General features: G+C 44.9%; 1 protein-coding gene across 1 annotated transcript in view; it reads right to left on the reverse strand.

The window, feature by feature from the left end:
- Positions 1-24,014, reverse strand: part of SF3B2 (splicing factor 3b subunit 2) — a 633,281-nt gene that overhangs the window by 308,013 nt on the left and 301,254 nt on the right. The window contains exon 9 of the mRNA XM_069644893.1: positions 13,733-13,936. Coding sequence (XP_069500994.1) covers positions 13,733-13,936 — 204 coding nt within the window. The remainder of the gene's footprint in view (positions 1-13,732; positions 13,937-24,014) is intronic.

The raw sequence follows: 24,014 nt of genomic DNA on the forward strand, positions 1-24,014 counted from the left end.
TGAGAACCCCAGATCCATCAGTAGGTGGACGGTCCTCGCTGTGTGGTTAACGGCGATGTCTCTTGATCTGGCCCGGATGAGCCCGCTGTCCAATAAGGGTAGACGTGGATCCCTTGCAGTCGTAGATGGCCCGCCACCGGAGTCAAGCACTTGGTGAAAACCCTGGGTGCCGACTTCAGTCCGAAGGGAAGGACCTTGAATTGGTAATGCTTCCCGTGAACGACTAAGCGCAGAAACTTGCAGTGTACATTTTAGATTGCCATCGCCGGGCACCCTGCTGGTCCGCCCCTACGGACTTTTAAAGTGACACCACCACCTCGAGGGAGGGGTGGGGAAGGAATGCCTTTGCCTGGTGCACTTTGGCCTGCACAGAAAGGCCAGATACCTTGTCCTGCTTGGCCTTCACCTTCACGGCCGTGTAGGAAGCCTTGTCCTGTTTGGTCTTCTTCTTCGGGGCTGAGTCATACCCTTTGTCTCCTTTGGCTTCTCTGTCGCAGGTAGGCCGGACACCATACCCTGCATGGCCTTCTCCGGGTTCTCCCTCAACTTACTCGGGTTATCAGACTTTGTCTTGGATGAAGACCCAGAGCGTTGACTGGAGATTGATGTAGATGGGTATGACGATTGCGCAGTGACTGTCGCAGGACCCGCAGCAGCGGCCACCCAGACAGAAGCGGGCTCGCTGTGCTTGGCCTTGTGTTGGGCCCCCCACGGGTGGGGTGCCCTCAAAAGGACTTGGAAGCCTGTTCAGGTTTCCCGGATCCGTGAGTCTCATGCCGCAGGGCACCACCCGGTGCAGGGGCCTTGGCCTGCAGCCAAAATTCCAGCCGTTGGTGCCGATCCTTCAATGAGCGCTTCGAGAAGCCACATCAAATCACACAATCCTCCTCCTTACGTGTCGTGTGCAGGCAACACAGGCACTGGAAATACTTGTCTCTGTATACATTCTGCAAAACCGCAGTCGGAGCAAGGCTTGAAGAGGGAAGTGCCGTCCTTCGCGTCTGACATGATCCACGCGGCATAGGCCTGAAGAATCTTCTGGAAGCCTCCAAGAAGAATACTCGACGAAAAACAGCCCTTGAGGAGCACTGGAAAATCTGAAAAACAGGTCCCCGTTAGAAGGATGATCGATGGAGCACACAGACTCGACTGACAGCACTGTACACCATTGCTCCAACAAAACTGCGCAAAAGCAAACAGGAAGCACACTTGAATGCCTGGTTCACACCCCAACTTAATGATCTAAGAAAGCAGAAAAGAAAGCTACAAGTTATTTGGTGTAACTCGCCTACCGACGACAAAGCCAAATTAGCCCAACTATCCAAACGCTATAAGAAAGAAATTATCAACACAAAAAAACCTATTTGACGATAGAATCACAAAAGCCAAATCAAACACGAAGGAACTCTTTTCCATCCTCCGGGAAATGGAATCCCCTACAACCAGTAGACACTGTCCCAAAGGACAAGATATGGTGTACCAACATACAAGACACCCTATCAAATAAAATCTCCTCCCTCCAACTCAAAATAACCAAATATAAGACTCTCTGCCCCTCTCAAATCAACAAATACCACCGCCCACTGAGCACAATACTATTCCGCCTTTCAGTTTGAAAACTAGCTCTATCATTGATACTGATAAGGTCATTCTCTCCTTGAAACCCTCCAACTGCAAGGGTGACAGTTGCCCAGCGCAAATAATAAAGGATGCAGCCAGAGACTTAGCCTCTTATCTCGAAGCTCATAAGCTCCTTCAAATCAAACAGTACCTACCAACCTGAAAGAATCCTGGGTCCTCCCCTTAATCAAGAAACAAACCCTCGATCCATCCATCCATCCATCCCCACTAACTATAGACCCATCACTACCGTACCTTTCCTACTCAAAATTGACAGAGTAGCCTATTTACAAATTCAAAACTACCTGGACGCTAATCATCTGCTAGGCTCTCGGCAATCAGGATTCTGCCCTCTCCATGGCACCGAAACAGCCTTGCTAGACCTTAAGACAAAAAAAGAGGAGTTAAAGGATAGTGGCAATACAGCTTTGCTACTGGACTTGTCAGCAGCCTTTGACTTGGTGGACCATGCAGTTTTATGCAGCCACCTCAGGCTCGCAACCTCAGGCTCGCTGCTAACTTAACAGGAGATGTCATAGCCTGGGCCCAATTCTTTCTAGCCAACCGGACTATGAAAGTTTTCTCTACCTCCACCTGTACTGATCCTATCCAAATAACATGCGGAGTCCCACAGAGATACTGTGTCTCACCCACCATGTACAACATTTTCACCAAGCCACTATTTGACAAGTTGGACAGACTGGGTGTCACCTACACTAATTATGACGCCCAGATCCTCATACTCCAGATCCTCATACTCCTTTCGGACAACTATGATGCGGACGTGGCCTTGGTGAATAAGATCTACATCCTCATTCAAGCATGGATGGCGACCCACGGCCTCTGCCTGAACGACGATAAAACTGAGATTCTGCTCCTCGGATCTGACTCTAATCTAAAAGAACCATCCCCAAACTATGCATCCTTCAATATTGACAACAATATCATTAAAGGAATGGTTCGGTCAAAATGTGTTATTGCCCCTACAGGTCGGCCATGTGTTTTTAAGCCTAAGTCACTCGATTTTAGAAAAATTTCCTATGGACCTTACCCGAGTTTTCATCCATTAAACGCACGGGAAAACAGGCATTAGGGAGCTGCCATTTTGTGATAATCCTATCATTTCCCCCATCGCCCTGGCTGACCTGCTTTTGCGGCACTAAATCATATCCCCCGCCCCTGAGCCTGTCATCAGCAGACGCGTACCGCCCATTTCACAACGCCAAAGCACATCTCGTGTCAACATTTGCTGCGCTTCAGCTAATGACGTGTCGCCATGGAAATGGCAGGACACCTCTTTTTTCAATAAGTATAAACAGACCGTTTCACAACACACAGCAGCAGATTTTCGATTCCATTCCTCTCTCTGTGTTACTTTGAGTATTCTGTGACTCGTTTCTGTGCTCTGGTCAGCTACCTTCTTTGCTTGTAGCCCGTGTGAACAGATACCAGTACCACCGCTATAAATTATTTTAGTTTAACACACAATGGCTACAATAATGCCCTACATGTACGAGCCTGAGTATACCGAGGAGGAACTACTGGAAAGGGAAACACGCGAAAACGATGGGTCTTCGGACGGCAGTTGGGAGGACAATTCAACAGCTGAAGAGCCTGGACCTAGTCGCATGGACGGTGTTTCCACCTGGTGCACATGCAATCGGTGCGAGCTAATGCCAACCGAGGACGAGAACTGCTGCTGCTGTGAAAACTAGGGATGCGTGGCCTACATTTCGGAAGGCGAGCCACGACTGCAATGCATCACCGAGCTGCCAGACGGTCCGTGTTGAGGATAATGATGGTGCTTATGCACGAACTTCGCGCAACTGTTCGTCCTCGTAATCCGTATACTCTGCTTGTCATGCCACTCCTATTTCATGGTCTTCTACTATATCCAAAATTACATATACATATCATTGTAATTCATGAGTCGTTCAATAGTGTGCAGTGTCTAGATAGCATTTGTCCGAGCAGAATAATCGCTGTGCTGCAACCTGACCTGTACAATGTTTAAAGTCTTGTATTTTTGTGTCATCAAAATAAGATACAAAATAAACCACCACATATATTTTAAAAACGGTTGTTTCGATTTTTTAAATGAATCAAGTGGGTCTCTATTCAAGGATGGACGTCAGACATCTGTGCCCCGAATGGGTAAAGGTCAGGTCGCTGTGAAGCAGGGTGGTCACTATCTAAGCTAACATAATATATTCTCAATAATGCATGCATTAAATAACACTTGTTCAAAGTCTTTCAGTCGGTTATGTCTCTATAAAAGTCACACATATCTATACTATCAATTAACATTGGATTATACAGGCCTTAGGTTAAGGGTCTTGACCACTATAATACACCGTTTGAAGTGTGGGTCTGTGCTCACAAGAATCTCCGGTATGTGGCATTCGTTATTGATAAGCAACGATATACTGCAGTAGGGGTCTAATGTTAGTTGGGGGTTCTGCTAGGTGGGCATCATGGCGTGGTCAGTGGTCTGGCACATGAAGAGAATACCTTGCAGGGACACAGGGTCAGAATGGCAGTAAGTTTCCACTGGCGAGGGTGCGTGGGCAAGGACACGTTTGTGTAGATGAACGAGCTATGTGCTTAGTTCAGGCTGGTTCACATGCAGGACAGTGATCTCAGAGGAAGAGTGATGCGTTACATTTATTGGCTGTTGCAAATACCTCTGGAGTTTTCCAGTCAGAGTGGGAATGAGGGTGGGGGCCATGTGCTCTGCGCAGTGAGGCCTGGTCACCAAGATGGAGTGGAAAGGGGGTACAAAAATGGATGCCCCGTGTCCTGCTCAGTGGTCCCATCTACGCAAATGTCAACCAAAGTTAACATCACATAAGGGCAAGGGGCGAACCCACTACTGGAGTCACTTGGTCCGAGTTTCTACTGAGAAGTAAAGGATGAGAGGGGCCTGATGGCCCCTCGCTCCCACACACTTGCCTGCACGCCCCAGGCCCATCCATCCCACCCCCCTCTATCAAAGGATGTTGCACCCAGGGATGAGCGCTGGCATGGGGGCTGTCACGGGCGCAAATGGCCAAGGTGCCAAACAGCATGTACACTTCAAAAGGTATCCCACGCCCAGGGGCCATCGCTCACATGGCCTCCTCAGACCCCCGTGTCTCCAGGCAGACCGCCCCCCTGCAATCCACATAAGTGTCTCTCCATTCAGCAGTCTTCCTGTGCCTTATCTGCACGCCCCAGGCCCATCCATCCCACCCCCTCTATCAAAGGCGGTTCGCACCCGGGGATGAGCGCTGGCATGGGGGGCTGTCACGGGCGCAAACGGCCAAGGTACCAAACAGCATGTACACTTCAAAAGGTATCCCACGCCCAGGGGCCATCGCTCACATGGCCTCCTCGGACTCTGTCTCCAGGCAGGCCGCACCCCTGCAAACCACATAATACCATGACATACACACGTCATTCATTCACAAACACACCCCTGGTTCTAATACTTTATAAACCACTTGATATGTCTCATGAGAACATCTTTGTGCTTTGCAAGTCAACTCCTGAACCTTCTACCTGAGAAGCACTGAGATCTATGCTAATCTGCTCGTCATCGTGCTATCTGTGACCGCTTCGAGCAAACTCGTCAGTGTGCTACCTGTGGCCATCTACCTGTTCTCCTGCAACATACTGCTCGGCCTGCTGAATCCAACTGTTTGTTGGTCAAGGTAAAGCCATGTATCCTAGTCATATTTCAGTCATTTTTACATTTCTATCTATTTGCGATTACAGTACCCAATAGAGCTATGGTCATTGGTCTCATTGCTATTGACTTGAGTTTCAATTGTTATGCTATCAATAGATCTATTTATTTTCATCTGTGTCAATTGTCATCGAATTGCATCCTTCGGGGGTCCAGTCTATAATGTAAGCAGGTTTCCTTTTCGTGCAAGACAGAACATCCAAGGGACGAGTCACATGTTCAGAGTTTAGTCACATAATTTAAAAAATGTCTAACTTATGCAAATACTAAGCCGCACATAATGAACTGGTATAGTACCGGCGACCAAAACAAACCTTGCACTGAGCATGGTATGGTTCATTTACTTTATGACCTTTTTATTCATCAAGGTTTTATAATAATCTTGATATTTACTTTTCAGAATTTTCAACAATGCCTGCCTGTTCGATTAGCGGTTGCCCTTCGAAGACCCATGCTAAATCTGAAGGCACTCTAATGCATGTATTCCCGAAAACTGTTGATCGAATAAGAGAATGGGTCAGACATTGCGGATATCCAGTGGATGAGCTGGAAAGTAGAGTCCAACAAGTCTTTGAGGACAAGAGGGGTGATCGATACTGCATCTGCAGCCGGCACTTTCCCTCGAACATGTACACCACATCTTGGGTAACAAAGAAGAATAAACGGCGAACAACACGATAATTGCTCGCAAACGCTATTCCCACTCTATTCGTCCACATTCCGCCACTGGTGAGTCAAGTGTCCGTTTTTAGCTTTAGGCCGTGCGGTAGTGTGTAGGTAGCCAAATGGATTCATTGATATTTTAGGTGTTGTTTCCAATTTGTAATACTTTCGACATTGATATGAGTGTATAGCTTTTTGAATAATGACATTTATCAATAGATTATTTTTAGATTTCATAACCCACAAACGAAATCTATATATGGGAACAGGTAACTGTGCTATATTGCGCATTACATTCTGTCTCCTTACATGCCAATTTTAAATATTGGCATTTCATTATCAAACAATAATTTACCTTTACAACTTCTTGACTATCCCTTGAATCTGAAGCAAGAACATTCTACTTCCTTGACGTGCTCGCAGTTATCAACCACTTCTAGCGTGTATCAGGTAATCATAGTTGGCTATTCCGCTACAGACTTGTTTTATGCATGTCAAGTAATAGTTTTTATGTATCGTGTGATTATTTTACCAATTGTTTGGTTAGTGCTTTCCAATTGATGTACACCTTAGTTGTCGTCCCCTGGTGTTTGTTTTCAGTTATAATTAGTGTTATCCATACTAATGTAAGTACTGTCTTTCAGGGAGATGCTGAAGCGTCCACCACATTGACAACAGCCCTAGATGTTCTTCAGCAGCACGAGGTATGGATACAAAAAGCTCCATCGACCGTGATCATCAGGACTGGAACACTTGTTGTTTGATTGTTCTACACCATGTTTCATTCGTGGTTAGCCATTGATATGTACCTGTGCGGTCGACCCCAAGTGTGTGTTGTGTTTTCAATATTGTAGTCCTTACTAATGCAAATACTATGTTTCAGGCAGTTGTTGAAGCATCAACCCACGCACTTGATGCGGAGTCTGACATTCAAGTAATTCCAGGGGAAGCTGGACCATGCGGATACGAATCGGCGCAACAGCTTTCAGAAGTGTGCACCACATTTACAACATCCATAGATATTCTTCAGCAGCACGAGGTATGAATACTGACAGCTCCATCGAGCGTGATCATATAACGTGATTCCATGTGCTATACTTTATTCCCTATTAACACAAGTACTGTGTTTCAGGGAGACAATGGAGCTTCCACTACAATCACAAGATCCCATTTAGATGATGCAGATGTAAAGAAATTGGAGAAATAAGTCGATTAAATCTGATCATATTTAAATATTCCTTGATTCTTTTAGACAATGCAACATTTGTGGTTATCTCTTTATATGTACCTGTGCCGTCGACCCCAAGTGTGTGATGTTTACAATATTGAAAACCATACTAACGCAAGTACTTTGTTTCAGGGAGTTGCTGATGCCTCCTCTTCAATACAATCATTCGTGGCAGTCCATGCAGAGCCAGAGGTATGGATACTGACAGCTCCATCGAACTAGGTCATCAGAGCTCGAATACTTGTCGTTTGATTGTTCCACACAAGGTTTAAATCGTGTTTGGCTATTGAGATGTACATGTGTGTTCGTCCTCACGTGTGTTTTATGCTAACAATATTTTGATACACAGTAATGAAAATACTATGTTTCAGGGAGTCGATGGTGCCTCATTCCGTGCTGTCTATGCGGATACAGAAAATATAGTCTTTGCAGCGCAAGAGGAAGGGGAGACATGCGGATACGAATCGGCGCAACAGCGTGCAGATGTTGAAGGTCGAGTCAAAAAAGTTGCAAAGAAAAGAAACAAAACTAAGGTTAGTTACAAACAGTTCATAACTTTAGAATTTGTTTTGTGCTAGGGACTATTTTATGTTTTGTTCCAGTCAATTGTACTATACTTTATCTTGTGTTTAAACTGAACATCCCTTTTCCAATCTGTCCTCAAGTTACCCGTGGGTCTACGAACTATACATACACAGACAGTGAAGCGAATGAGAGATGTTGCTTGCCAGACCATTTACACTATGGATGCTATGAAGGAACTATTAATTCAGACGCGGCGTGTTGAGACTCGGGATGCTCATGTCCAATGGCCAGACCATGAAATTAAATGTGTCCGGAGAATCCAGCAAAGTTGTATTGGACCATTGCTACAGTATGACCACACCACCGCAACAACATGATACTGGATGTATTGAAGATAGCTCTGAAGTAGTCGCAGATCAATTCACACAATCTACACCCGCCAAAAAAATGCCACCAAAAAAGCTGTCGACATTGTTGTGTTCTCTCATCAATGTTGATGTAGCAGATGTTGAAATGACAGAATGCACCAGCAGCAGCATTCACTGACGCATCAGAACTTGATAGCAGCGATATTTCTTTCAAATGTGGTGATATGTCCTCAACGTCACAGGCCGAAACAACTTTGATGCAGGATGACAGTCTAATGAAAGAGGGCAAATACACAGTATTCGACAGTTTGATGGATATTATAAGTATGCTGAAATGTGGGCATTCCGTCAGAGGGAAAGTATGTGGGAAGCATGTGACTCGTCAAAAACAAGGCAGTAACGTCACAATACATGCCGCCTGTAGATTACATCATACGTTCTCATGGTTTGCACAACCAAAGCTGGGGAAACTGCCAGCAGGCAATCTACTGTGTGCAGCTACATCACTTTTTAGTGGCCCCAGTTTTAGAAAGTTATAGTCTTTCTTTCAGTTTGTGGGACTCCATTTCATTTCAAAAACGCAGTACTACAAATACCAACATGATTATCTGTTTCCGGCCATTAGTGATGCTTGGTAAATTTAACAATTGTCTCTAGCAAGTACATTCGAAGGCAAACGATTCAGACTAGCCGGCGATGGACAGTGCGACAGCCCTGGATTTTCTGCCAAGTACTGCACCTACCACTTTCAGGACCTGGATAGTAGGAAAATTGTGAGTTCGGTGGTCGTGCAGGTAACACAATGTACATCCTCAGTGGCCATGGAGAAACTAGGATTTATAAAATCAGTGGAATATCTACAATCAAGGGGAATACACATCAACCTCATAGCCACAGACAGATAGGTTTCAATTGCCAAGACAATGAGAGAGCAGTTCCCACATATTAATCAATTTGACGTATGGCATCTTGCTAAAATCAATCAATAAGAAAATCTCGGCTGCAGGGGAAAAAAAAATGGTTTGGAAAGTATTTCAGAGTGGTCCCAGTCTATCAGCAAACATCTTTGGTGGAGCTCCAAAGCTTGTGAAGGGTCAGTGGAAATACTACTTGAAAAATGGCGGTCACTGATGCACCGCTGTACCAACGTGCACCGCTGTACCAACGTGCACCGCTGTACCAACGTGCACCGCTGTACCAACGTGCACCGCTGTACCAACGTGCACCGCTGTACCAACGTGCACCGCTGTACCAACGTGCACCGCTGTACCAACGTGCACCGCTGTACCAACGTGCACCGCTGGTCAGAAAACCTACATTTCCACCAATGTGAACATGGCCCTTTGTCCCCAGTGGAGGCACGGAAGAAGAAGTGGTTGAATCCATCTTCACCGACACACAAAGCCATTGAGAAGATTGTTTTCGATAAAACTATCAAGGGATTTGAGGGGACTGACAGAATTCTGTCACACAGGAGGTTTGGAGGTGTTCCACAATATGTGCCTAAAGTACAGGCCAAAGCGCTTGCATTTCAGCATACAGGGCATGAGACATAGGACTCTACTTGCCGTCTTGGCCCATAACGAGAATCTCGGCCGTGAACAATCTAGGACTACGGGTAATGTAAGGATGCCTCGCTACACTAAGGCCTTTTCAAAAAGTAGTAAGCAATGGGTGATCAAACCAGTCTATGAGGAAATGTAGTTCGACTTTGTCAAAAGCCTTATTGTTGCTGTATTAGAGAAGCACAGATATGGAATTTTGAACGTTTCTGTGCAGAGCACTGTTCCATTGCCACTGTGCCATGTCCACCCAAAGGACAGCTGGTTGTCCAGTACAAATCCCGGTTTAAATAATTGTAATACGATTGTCGTTTTTTAAATAAATGTTATTGTACAGTGTGCATACAAAGTATGCTAACCCTAACCCCTACCTTCACCATCCTGGGTGGCGAACATGGGCGTCATCTTTGAATTCTCTCTCTATTCACCTCATATTGCTGACCTTGTCTATATGTGTATGTATATATTTTTGTTGATGTAACTAATTTTCGCAATCTCATGTAAATGCTGCACACTGTTAACCAAGGGGAGGCTTGCGTATTGCAAATAATAAAACAAACAATAAATCTCACTTTCAACTCAACTCCTCGGGTACTTTATACTTTCCTTGACCTTCCCCAAAAAATTAAAAGTCTCAATAGTTATGGTTCTTTGGGGCTTCAAAGCTTGCAGACGAGTACAAAATTGGGGGCCTTAGAACGCGCCAAGCGAGCCGTTGCAGATGGGAGAGAAGCCAGTTCGAATTTGCACATTGAGGCGCAGTACATAGATGGATTCGAAACTTCAAGTTCTCACAGATGGCTTTACTATGGGATGTTGCAAAAAAAATGTATGCTCATTTCTAGTGAAGGTCAGTGGCTTTGATTTTCAGCTCGCGCCCTGAAGAGGCCCACAACTCGCAGTGGCAGTATAAGGTTCTATTGTTTTTTGACCTTGAGAGACAGGGACCATGCCGAAAGAATTTGAAGGGGGGGGGGGGGGTGCAATAACGTAAGACGAGAAGGCAGAAAATTCTGAAACTAGACCGAGTTTCATGTTAGTTCAGTATACGAAAAATCGAAGTCAAGAGCACAGTGGGATTTACGGACTGCATTACGCAGAAACACAATGGAAATTGCAAATATGATGTAAGTAACTCGTTCGATGCTTTTATACCGGAATGAAGAATTAATGAATGGATGCATGAATAAATGAATGAATGAATGAAGAGCTTGGAAAACGTTTGTGGGATCGTCCTTGTAGCGGGCACATGGGCATGCAGGTCCACATTCCACACGCATGTAGACAAAAAGTAGTTTCTCATAGTTTACTAACCTCGATTTATTTTGTTACTTTTCGCATTGATTTTAGAGCCGAACATACTCCATTGCACTATCCTTGAAAGCAAATAGTTTCAGCTTGGCCGTAATAAATAAAATGAATAATACTAATAAACATCGGCTGGCAAGACGAATTATAAATTTTATGTTTTCAAAACAGGTATATCCTACCCTATTACTACTGCCACCAGTTTCAGACACCGGCAGATGGTTTTTTTCAACCGCCAGCTGCAGCTTAATGTAAACAACTGCACAATTTTGATGATTTTATGGGACGATCGCCAAGGGCCCATATGCCCTTACGGGGTACTAGCGGCTAGAAGCAACATATCAACCTTTATGCTGGCCTAGTGCCTACTTGATGGAACAGGTTTGCGGTTCAACGAGCAACCAAAGTGCTTCTTTTAACGAAAACCAACACCCTGTGTACCATAAAGGAACAGCGGGTGACTCACGATAAACTTTTACGGATTTGCGGATAGAGATAAAAGAAAATAAATGGCATTCGGGGTTCATATGGCAATTGCTGACTATTCTATAAACATTTAATGTCAAATAAATGTACTTTACCAAATGTACCGTGTTGCTGTTTGATTTGAAAGTACAGTTTCATATTCCGAATTGGGGCGCGCTGTGTTGTGAGTTGATCTGTGTTGGTTTCCGGGTTCTGTGTGAAGTCGCGTAGAAGACGACTGGGCACGTTTGCCTACGCAGCACAGAAAAGTCACAGAGAGAGGCGGGGGAATATGAATGTTTTGATAATGTCAGGCTCAGGGGCGGGGGATATGATTTAGTGCTGCAAAAGCAGGTCAGCCAGGGCGATGGGGGAAATGATAGTATTATCACAAAATGGCAGCTCCCTGATGCCTGTTTTCGCGTGCGTTTAATAGACGAAAACTCGGGTAAGGTCTATAGGAAATTTTTCTAAAATCGAGCGACTTAGGCTTAAAAACACATGGCCAACCCGTAGGGGCAATAAACATTTTTGACCAAACCATTCCTTTAAGGCTATGCCCGAGGTAAAAACTCTAGGATTCTATCTGGACTCTTCCCTCACCCTGAAAAAGCAAGTTAACTCTCTCCTCCACAACAGCTTACACTTGTAAACTAATCCAAGCTGCGAGACCATTCCTCTCCAGTGCTAGCTGTATCACCTTGGCTAATGCTCTTATGTCTAGACTAGACTACTGAAACGCCATCTACTCAGGAGCCAACAAGTACGTCGCTGACAAACTCCAAAGACTGCAAAACAACGCCCTAAGAGCAGCGTTGAACATCCCCATATAGAGAGCACATCTCAAAATTCCGGAAAGAGGCCCATTGGCTAAAAATAAAGGACAGAATCCTCCTTAAAACCATATCTATTACTTCCAAATGCCTAAACAATCTAGCACCTCCTTATTTATCGGAAAAAATGTCCAGGAAATCCACGACCCGACCTTTGAGATCTGCCAACACATTCCTGCTCGAAATCCCTAGATTTAAACTGACCACGGCTGGAGGAACTAGCTTCCCAGTCAAAGCCGTGCAAGTATGGAACACACTCTCAATAGACCTCAGACATCCCCTACCCTATGCCAAACTTAGAATCAATGCTCTCAAATGGCTTCGCTCCGATGACCCATAACCACCGCTCCCCCATTGCCACTACACCCTGACAACCACCGCACCCAACAGTACTACTGCAATTTACACACCGGAACTGCTTGTCCTTAGCCGTTGCCGTAGGCAATCGCTAATTTACGCAATGTTAAGTCTGACCCTTGTTTCTGTATCTGATCAGCGATACCTTTCCATGCTCCACGAATAGCAAATATCTATATTTAATTTACTGTACTACACACTGTATCCTCATGTATGCACTAGCCTGTGTCATGCACTGTAATTAAGATTTGAGAATTCTTGTACTGTTGCGCCCAGCTGCCCCAGGGCTTGGTGCACATTATCAAATTAATAAACTAAACAAACTAAACAAAAATTGAGCTTAACTCTCAAAAAAGCAAAAAACACAGCAAAAGCTCGAAGAGCGAAGCATGAGGACTCCCAACACTTGAACGTGCGTTAACAATTTGAAGATGGCTGCCAGAGGAGTGGCTTAGGTAGAGGGCAGCCATTCACCTGGGGCAATATTACCCAGAGCTCATTGATTGGTTTATAGGAGAAAGACAGTTTAGAAACAGAACTGAGACTTTTTTCTTTTACCGAGGATTCCCAGCCTGACGACAGGGAACATTCTTGAGCATGTGAATCCATGCCAGACCCCATGCTGGAGAAACTATTGTTATACTGTCTAAGTGTAATCCTTGATTGCTTCATTGTGGACACACTCAACTATACTGAGACTAAGCCTAGACCACACTCCATGCTACCTTGATTGGTTTGGCTTAACTCCCAGAGTTTCCCCTTTTCACTAGAACTAGGATGGCCTCCTAAACGCTGTCCACAAGGCCAGAGTTTTGAAACAAGCACCCTTGTTATAGCACCTGTATAGAAGAGGACCAAGAGAGTTGGACTAAGGACAGCGTAGGTTTGCAAGTGATAATAAAGGAAAGTCAGACAATGCCATCTTGTCAGTCTGATTGTGAACTACCACAGTTTGCAATTGAAACATGTAGAATCATAACCAGAAATTGGTAACTGTGCTGCTGAACAAACAGTGTTCCCTTTGGTATGCCCACAAACAAGCTCTCAGAATCTCCTTCACAGAGCACTAAACTCACCTTGAAGGCATCGAAGATACGCTTGAAGAAAATGAAGTTCGGGTCATAGATTTCAGGCTCCTCTGTCACATATTCAATTTCAAAAACAGTGTCTGTAACTTCACTGTCACGACTAGAATCTTTCCTTGAAGATAGTTCTGTTTTGACAGTGTTCTTGCCAGTCACCTTCTTCTTCCTCTTGCGATTTCTGCGTTTTCTGTTTTTCTGTTGGGTAGATGTTGGACACTTTAACTACAGGGTTCATCAATATGCAACGCTTAAATGCCAGGTCGGCAGATTTGAACATAAACACAACAGCACCCTCTTATTAGTTTCACAAAGTTACGTACTTTAACACCTGTTGCACATAGAAACGCTATGAGAGTGGCTCAATGGGAAAAAGTGTACTATTACCATCCAGTTCACCATCTTTCTGAAACCCTACGCAATATGTGCTAATAAAAAGCAAAGTGTGAACCCACCATCAACTTTGATGGATGTCTACATTTTAGAAATGCATGGCTCATAATGGCTGGGAGCCATTTAGCTACTGCTTCTAACCTAAGAGAGCCTAGTTAGATCAACCAACAGTTACCAGGAGCTACGTTTGGTTGCCGTTAGGCAAGATTGTATGTAGTAACCCTGTGGGAGACCACACACACCTTGTCCTCTTGGAAATAGGTAACCCCAACCTTTGGTATAGGCCTGTACTACACAAGTTGGTAGTGTGACTGAGCAGCCAGGCTTATCTCAAGAGTGGTCAACGTGAGCTGTAGGGTTGCAAAAGAGTTTCACAGTGACGTATTCAAATAACACTTACACTCAGGGTTACTTAATTAAATAATTAATTTAAAATAAGCCTTCTTTAGAAGGGAGCAATTACAACAAAAATACACGTCAAAATACACTCCTTCAGTTCATTAAAGTAGGTGAATACCCTTTCGGGATGGCACACAGATGTTCCTACACCCGCAGGAAACAATGGTTAACAAATTTCTCAAACAAAAAAAGCACTTTTTAACCCCCCCCCAATGCAATGTAGATTAACGCTTTCCCAGCTATACAAGTAAGATCTGTATGACGTTTTGGAGGGATAGTTAAACACAAAGTCCAAGGGTAAGAAGAGGCTTCAGGGATCCAGGACAGCCAATGTCAATTGAGCAAAGTCTAGGAGAGCCGAGGCATTTCTTGAAGGTAGGTAAAAAGTCTTGCACAATGTTAAAGAGAGTTTTGTTGTAAAAAGAAATCACTGTTGGGCCACAAGCTGGGAGGCTTGTGAAGGGCAAAACTGCAAGCAACTCTGCAAAGGGCATCCAATGCAAGTCTCAACTGTGAGTTCACAGTACCTTAGGACTGAAGAAATGGTTCAAGCTGGCTTCTGTTCCTGTTGTATTTTCTGCAGATCCTTTTGTTCCTGGGCCTCCGTAGTGGGGACAAGAAGGAGGATGTCTGGGGACTCCTGCACTACGTTTTGAAGGTCAGCGGCAGCAATGGGCGCAATTCAGATCAGCTGCAATTCGTGGGTTCAGCTACTGGCAAATAGCACCACCACGGTTCTTGGACACCTTGTGGACTTTCCTTGCTTCTGGGGTCCAGTACTCCAATGAGGTAGCTCAGGCCTGGTCAGCCCTGCTTTGAGGGAGTCCAGAGGTTCATCCTGGAGCTCGGGTCTGGCTTAAAAACGATGCTCTGGATTCTGGTGTTCCTGTCCCCTGGCACTCGGTTCCTGAAGCAGCAATGGAAGTACAGCCAGCAAGAGGGTTTTCAGTCCAGTTTGTCTTGGGGTTGATTGGTCCCACCAACCCGAGGGGAGAAGTCGTCCGTTCTATGCTTCTCTAGTCTATGTTGAAATAGGAGCTTCAGCACTGCAGCAGGGCTTCAACGGGCAAACCAACGGTCCAGAAGTTGCAGCAAGCTTCTCTTCCAGTTTCTTTCTTCAGTTCCTTTGTCCAGTGGTCGAGACTGCTTTCCTTGCAAAAGACCTCGGCTTTCATGCAAGTCGTTGCCATTAATTCGCAGCCATGCCTCTAAGGTAGCCAGCCGGCCAATCACCTTTGGGTGCATTCCTGTAAGCAAGGAGACCAAGCACAGGGAGTTTCAGCCACCTCCCTTGCATCCTGCCCTGCCAGACACGCTAGACCCAGAGGACCAAACCTGGTTTGGCGCACAGGGTAAATCTCAAGATGGACCTTTCCAACAAGAAATGGCGGGAAAAAAAAAAAGCAGGGCCATTTTGACAAAACGGGCACCCATGGGTGCAATACTGCAGCTGAGGATTCAGCCTGCAGTAAACACACACAATTGTAAGAAAAAATAAACCACTACCACCAGCCATTAATTTTAGAAAGGGTAACAATGTTACACGAGAAACTAGACAAAAGGGGTACTAAGTAACCCACCCTGCACCCTATTTTAAGATGGTGTGTGCTGGGTCTAGAAAGTTTCAAATTGCAAGTAAAGTCAATTTCACTTCAATGCTCTTGGAAACAGTAGTTATCCAAGAGAAGGTATGTAAACCTTAACAGAAATCCAAAGGATTTCTCTGTGACACTGCACGGAGGGTGCTGTGTGGCAAAATGTAAAAGGATTATGCCTTTGGAGTTTGTCAGACTCCAAAAACAAACACAGAAAACACATAGGATTGAAAGTACGAAGTCCCAAAGTTCAGCAAAAGAGCTGGGGGTCTCCAAGGTGGGAGGAATTAAACACCAAAATGAAACTTCACCGTAACAGTTGCCCAGGCCAACTGGTGCTTCACAAACATGCATAGTGTGACATTAACTTTCGGTGTTTAAGAATGTCAAAGAAGAAGAATTAGAACACATCTAGGGTACATTTAAACATAATAGATCATACATAATGGGAAAAAAGTTAAAGTGTGCGTATCAAGAGAAGGTTTGTGTACCAGTGGTAGCTCCTGCCTACTGGGTGATGCCCGACACCCATGAGCTAGTATCATCCTTTGCTCATCAAATCTTAATTTAAAATCCATCCTAGAAATGCCGAGAGATCTAGGCTGTCCCATTAAGCGACAAGTTACAAATGAAACACTAATTTTACAAGTAACCCGACTGCCTCAAACACCATCATGTTCACCTCTGCACTTTACATTCAGCAAGGAACCATACTTTACAAGGGACACACAAGTCTATTCTTTGTTGGTGGGGAGGGAGAGGGGGTTTTTGTGGGGCCAGACGAAGGGGAGGGGAACGGGTGGAGGGGACTGAGTTTTTCTAAAGTCCAACTAAGAGCTTCATAAAACCATACAATTTAGGCAATACAGAATCCCCAACTCTAGTCTGTACCCGGAGACGGGGGTAGCATGGACATTGCAGCAGGACTCATTTTAGGAGGGAGAGAGGGCAGTAGTACAGTAAACATTGTAGCATACATATGGTTCAAAGAAACACTGATACACCAAGTATTGTAAAAAATAATGGTTCATTTTAAATACAAGTAGGTCAAGAGAAATCTTGGGAAAGTTAGTACTATTCACATCAGTTCTAAATGCATATATAAAAACCAACAACACTGATGGTTTACGAACTCAAGTATAACTATTTAGAGAAGCAATAAGCAAGTTAAGGTGAGTCAAACCTAATAGTTATACATTCACAATAGCATTCTGTTGTTCTTGGGGAATAACACCAAGTTAGTTACTTTTAGATTACAGTAAGTAATTCAAGGGTAGTAGACCCTATTTGTCAGGTCATACAGTGTTACTCATTTACACAATCACGCAATAAACAAACCCTGTCACAAGTATAAACCTAGCAACATGTTTTAGTTTGTGGAACTGTTAGGCAGAAACCTGTGCAGTTCCCTCTGGGACCACTGCAAAAGATTTAAGACTACAGGTGTTTGGCAGTAAAACCACTTGGTAGCAGTCTGTACCACACAGATTCACTTAGTAGCTGTGGCTGAGCAGTCAGACTTCCCTCAAGAAGAGTTAGGCAGTATACTGTGTATTCACAATAGGTCAAGAGAACACAATAGAACAAGTAAACACTGACCAGAGCTTGGTGTAAAAGAGATATAATTATTTATTTAAAACCATATCTAGAAAAACACACAGGCACTAATAGTAAGCAATTCAAAAACACGGTCACTAAAAGATATACACTCCCTTGGAAGAATATTAGACAAGTCTTAAGTAAAGCCCCACTGATTTTCAGACAGCGGTGAACGCTTAACGCAGATGGCACTCTAATAATTCGTTAAAAAGGGAGAGAAAAGCAGAGTATAATATGAAACAGATCCCAACACTTTCATAAGATCAAAACAAGAGAGGAAGGCAAGTACAACCGTGAAGTTAGAGTTCAGTAGGCCGGATCCACTTTAAGAGGATAAGAACGAAATGTGGCCAAGGTCACACGGTTGAAGTGCACAAGAGTCTTGCAAAGGTTCAAAACGAGTTGGACCAAAAAGAAAGGGACCAGTTAGAAGTTCAAGGCGGCCAGCCCAGTCCAGAAGGTTAAGGGGTTATTACCTTGTAGCAATCTTTAGAAAGCGAGGCCTGGCGGACACGGTACCTTAAAGTGGTGAGAATACTCCAGCGGGGCAGTTCCTGGCAGCGGATGCAAGTCGGTGCTTCGTCTGGGGGAAGAGAGGATCTCGTCGGGGAGGAAGACGGGAGTCCGTTGCACTGCCAGGGAAGAAACCAGCCGCGGAGTTCTCCGGTAAAAGGAGCGGTCCTTTTATTCGCTGTCCAGTGGTAAGTGGCTATCCGGTTGCCGGGGTGCTTGGCACGGGCAATTCGACCACAAGACGGCCTGGGATGCGAAGAGAAGAAGGTAAACTGGTTGTGCCCACCAGTCAGGGGAAGAAGCCTCTCCAGCCGGGAGATCTTCTCTGTCGTCGGGAAGTGGTGAGTCAGTTCCGCAGGGCTCCACCGGTGGTGTCGTCGTGGTAGGTCGGCTCAGCTTCTCCCTCGTCGGATTCTCAGGTCCTGTGGCGACTTCTGAAGTTCCAGTCCCCAAAGCCCTGCTTTTATGCAGCACACCCCCATTCACTCAGCCTAGCTGTCAATCAAACATGCTAAATGGTGAGCCGGCCGGCTCACCACTTGGGCCAATCACACAAGAGTGCGACTTGAGTTACCAAGGTAACTCAGTCCAGGGTGCCTAAACCCCCTCCCACACCCCCTGTGGTACCCAGACAGAGTGGCACCACTTTTGGAGGCTTCTGTGGAGAAGCCCGCCAAAAAGTGGAACAAAGGGCTCGACTTGGGTCGGAGTCACAGAAGAGAACACAAACGCCATTTTAGAATCGAGTCCTGGCAAAAAACACCAACCGGCGAATATTAAATAAATAACCCGGCGGTATGTTCGAGGCTATGAGAATTAAATAAAGTTGGTAGCCTCGAACAATGGGAAAATCCCATAGGGATATATTCGCGGTCGAATATATAAAGTAGTATCCACTGCCACCAGCCAAAACTTGATCAGGGGGGACGGAGACATGCCCCCTCGACTAACAGACCCCGGGGCAATTGAATTGCCCCGACCAGTACGTCCACAATATGATGGTTTGTACTGGTTTCTGTTCATAATTTGGGACTAGTAAAGCCAATGGTGACTTTACATGCCCTGGGAGACAGTCAGTCCCAGGGTATGGAGTCTATGGTGGGGTGTCACTATGACACCCCTGTGTTACTGCACGGTGGGTGCTGTGTAACACCCATAGTAAAAACACATGAGACCCTATGGAGTAAAGGACCCCATAGCCCATAAAACACCAACAGTCAAAGGAACACCATAAATCATGTCCAAGAGTGGGAGGAAGAGAGTCTCACTCTTGGCAGGAGAAAAAAACAAACTCCAGAAATCCAGCAAAGCTGCTGGGGGGCTCACTAGGTTAGGAAATTCAGCCTAAAGAGAGAATTCTCCCTAACAGGAACTCAATTTAGAGTTAGTAAAGCAACTTATAGTTTCTGGCTTTCTGGAGGGGCCTTAGGCTACTCAATGTTAAGTATGAACATTCAATAACTATTTTAGAATTCGCTAATGTAATTCAGGGAAAGAAACCACCATTATAGTTTGAGAAAGATTTGGAGGAGAATTTTCATTTTAGTGCTTAATTCCTCCCAACTTAGAGACCACCAGGGGCTTTAGCCTTGGAGTGTGAGCCCTTTTTTTCACTCTTACGTGTTTTGACCTGATTTGGATTATGTGTTTCCTTTTTTTTGGAGCCTCACCAACTCCATAGGCATCTACGTTTTGCATAGCGACACAGCACCTTCAGTACAGTGTCAGAGAAATCCTTTACATTTCTCATAAGGTTTAAATACCTTCTCTTGGGTGAACTCCAGTTCCAGAGAAAAGTAAGAAATTAACTTTACTTGACTTTTCTCTTTGTAGGTCTCGCACACACCATCTTATGTGGAGTGCCTGGAGGTTACTTAGTACCCCCTTATCCTACCTACTCATGTAAAAAATGGTAGGTTACCCCACTACTTTAAATGGCTGGTGGCAGTGGTTTCATTTTCCTACCAGTGTGCTTTTTTACCGCAGGCTGAATCCTCAGAAGCAGTTAAGCACTCATGGGTCACCATTTTGTCAAAATGGCCCGGTATTTTTCAGCATTTTCTGTTTGTAAGGTCTTTCTTGGGTTTTACTCTGCACGCCCAACCAGATTTAACCTCTGTTAGTTTTGCCTTTGGCAGGCTTCAGTACTGAAACCCGCCTCTGGCTCCAGTGTGTCTGGAAGGGCAGGAAGTGAGGGAGGTGCCCGAAAGCAGCCTGTCCTTTGCCTTTAGGAATGCCTGAATGTGACCTGTCCTGATTGGGTGGCTGTCTTTTTAGGACAGTGTTAGGCAACGTTTGTATGCCTTACCGTCTGGGAACACTACAGGTATAGTAAAGCCCAACCTTTGGTATAAACTTGTACTACACAGTTTTGGTAGCGTGTTGAGCAGCCAGGCTTATTGCAAGCTGGAATGTGAGCAGTAAAGGAAGTTACACAGAAGTATCACAATCACAGTGGTTCAAGTAGACAATTACACTCAAGGTTTCTTGGTAAAAGAAATACCAAAACATTTATTTACACAATCATTTAGAAAACATTCACTAGTAGAAATCAACTCAATATTAAACACCAATACACTACAGTAACAAACTGAGTTGTAGGGACAGTTTAGCTCCCCTGAAAAAAGGTGCCATATTTTAGCTACCGGTGTTCGTTGTCGGGAGAAATCATGGTAGTTAGTTATAAAACGACTGCCACCAGCCATTTCAATGGGAAAGGGTAGCTTTTGATGGCTACAAGAGGGTTTAGACACAGGGGATACTAAGTAACCACTCCAGCACTCTATAGGAAGATAGTGTGTGCTGGGTCTATGAATTTAAAAAGACTAGTACAGTCCATTTAACTTTACATTCTCTGGGGAACAGTAGTTCATCCCAGAGAAGGTATTTAAGCCTTGGCAATGGAGTTATCTAAAACTCAATCAAAGAACATGAACACAGAAAAACAACAGAATCGAAAGTTCAAAGTCCAAAATGTCAGCAAAAGAGCTGGGAGTCTCTAAGGTAGAGGAATTGCACCTTTATGAAAATTCTTCCTAACACATGTTGAGCAGCCAGGCTTATCTCAAGAGGGGTCAATGTGAGCTGTAGTGGAGTTACAGAGATTTACAATTACAAGTATTCAAATAAACTTATAGACTCAAGGTTTCTTGAATAAAAAATGATTAATGTATTTATCAGTCAGTTAGAATAAGCCTTCTTCAGAAGGGAGCAATATAACAGTAACACTCAAATACACTTCATGAACTATACCCTCTCTCTCCAAATCAGTAGATACTCTTTTGGCTTGGCCCACAGACACTCCCTACACCCACAGGTGACTTCAATTGCTAGGGTGCTGGGGACATTAATATATCACTGTTGCATTTAGAATCATATAGTAATGATTCAAAGGAAAAGATTACTCAGAACATACAAGAGACCACAAATATTCTTTAGCAGGCTAATACTTTCAGATCTCCCCCCCCCCAATAAGAGTCATTCAATAAAAAAGGCTAAGCCCAAGTCAATAGGCAAAAGTCTATATGAGCTGAAGCACTTCTTTGTAGATAAGTAGAAAGTCTTTGCACAGTGTTTTAGAAGTCTTTGAAGAAAAGAAGAATCAAGTGCAGGGCCACTAGCTGATTAGACCTGAGTAGTAGAAGATGCAAGCAACTCTACAGTGAGAGGTAAGTTCTCTCAGACTTTACAGTACCTTTTTATTGAAGAAAACATGCAGCAGGTGACTTCTGTTCCTGTGCAGCTCTGCAGATCTCGGTCCCTGGGCCTCAGTCGTGGGGACAAGAGGGAGGACTTCTGGGGACTCCTGCTTTGCAATGGGACGATCACTACTCGCAAGCTTCAGATCAGTGGCTTTTCAGTGTTTCAGCTCCTCGCATCTACCCCAAAGAGCAACACCGTGGTTCCTGGCTGTCAAGATGGACTTTCCTTGCTTCTGGGTCCCGCACTCTGTTGAGGGGGCTCAGGCTCGGTCAGCCCTGCTTCCTCAGAGTCCAGAGCATCTTCCTGGAGCTTTTGGCCATCTTAAAACATACATCAAACCACACCCCACGCTTACTCTCTCCCTTACACCACCACTCAACTAGAACACAGAGATACTATGACATCATTCGGTATAACTGTTCTCATATCTACATCTCCCGCTCACTCCACATCACTCTAAGTAAACATTGCTGGTTTCACACCCCCCAGCCAGGCGTTCTTCTCAGGCCTAACGCAGCCACACTTGTTCTGGATAAAGCCGGCCAGAGCGAACTCATACTCCTGATCTCTCAACCACCACATCTACCGCTAAGAAGCAGCTACCACTTGAATTCCACACCAGCTGCACACATACCTGGTGCGCACATGCACTTTTTGGACTCTCTACTGACCCGAACTTCGGTTCCCAAGGGCGTTCAACCCACCAGCGCCTTCAGACCATACCAATGGTATATAAGGCGCTATATAAATGCAAAATAACATAACATAACATAACATTAAAAGCAAGGCACACAATCTGGTGTTCCTCTCCCTGGCTATACGGTTTCCAGCAGCAATTCTGTGGAAATTCAACCAGCTCTGAGATGGATGTCCAGGTGGCTTACTTTGGAGTTGATTGGTCCCAGCAACTCAAAAAGGTAGAAGTCGTCCTTGCAGGGGCTTCTCTGTCGATACGAATTTGGAGTTTCAGCACAGTAGCAGGGCTTCACCGGGCAAACCAACGGTCCACGAGTTGCCTTCATCCAGTGGTCGACTGCCTTCCAAGCAAAAAGCCTCACCTTTTATTCCATTCTCTCCCATTCATTCCAGCCCAGCTGTCGGTCACCCAGCAGGGTGGCTGTCATTGCCGGACAGTCAGCTGGCCAATCATCACAGAGTGCATTTGGGTCTCCTAGGAGACTAAGCACAGGGAGTTCTGGGCACCTCCCTCACTTCCTGCCTACCCCAGGCACCCTGAAGCCAGTGGCAGGCTTCACTCAACAAGTGGACCAAACCTGGTTTGGCGCGCAGAGTAAATCTCAAGAAGGACCTTTCCACAAAGAAATGGCGAAAAAAAGACCGGGGGCCATTTTAACAAAAATGGCACCCTTGTGTGCTTTACTGCAGCTGCAAACGCAGCCCGCGGTAATTGCACACCACGGTAGTTAAAACGAAACCACTGCCACCAGCCATTCAGTGGGAAAAGGGTAACAAAAAATGTTACATGAGAAGCTAGACAAAGGGGATACTAGGTAACCCCTCCAGCACCCTATTGTAAGATAGTGTGCTGGGTCTAGAAAGTTACAAATGTAAGTAAAGTCAATTTCACTTTACTGCTCTTGGAAACAGTAGTTTATCCAAGAGAAGGTATTGAAACCTTTGGTAAATCTGAAAGACATCCCGGTGCCACTGCACTGAAGGTGCTGTGTGACGTGCCACAATGTAAAAGATGATGCCTATGGAGGTTGTCAGACTCCACAACCAAAAGAAACAGTCCAAAATCACATTAAAATGCATGAGAGAAAGGGAAAAAGTGTCTTACTCTCTCCAGGTTAACAAAAATCCATTCCTCAAAATCCAGCAAAGTTGCTGGGGGTCTCTAAGGTGGAGGGAATTAGCACATTTCTGATAATTCTCCCTTACAGACAGCCACACTGCTGTTTGAGTGACAGCTAGGCTGCGCATGAATGGGAGAAACCGGATGAAAAGGTGTGGGTTTTGATACGGGAGACAGCGTTGACCACTGGGAAGAACAACCTGGCGAAGAAACGGTGAACAAAGCTTGCTGCATCCTCCTGGACCTTTGAATGGCCCGG

The sequence above is a fragment of the Ambystoma mexicanum genome, chromosome 2p (assembly GCF_040938575.1).
Source record: "Ambystoma mexicanum isolate Mex_15411 chromosome 2p, UKY_AmexF1_1, whole genome shotgun sequence".
Lineage (NCBI taxonomy): Eukaryota > Metazoa > Chordata > Amphibia > Caudata > Ambystomatidae > Ambystoma > Ambystoma mexicanum.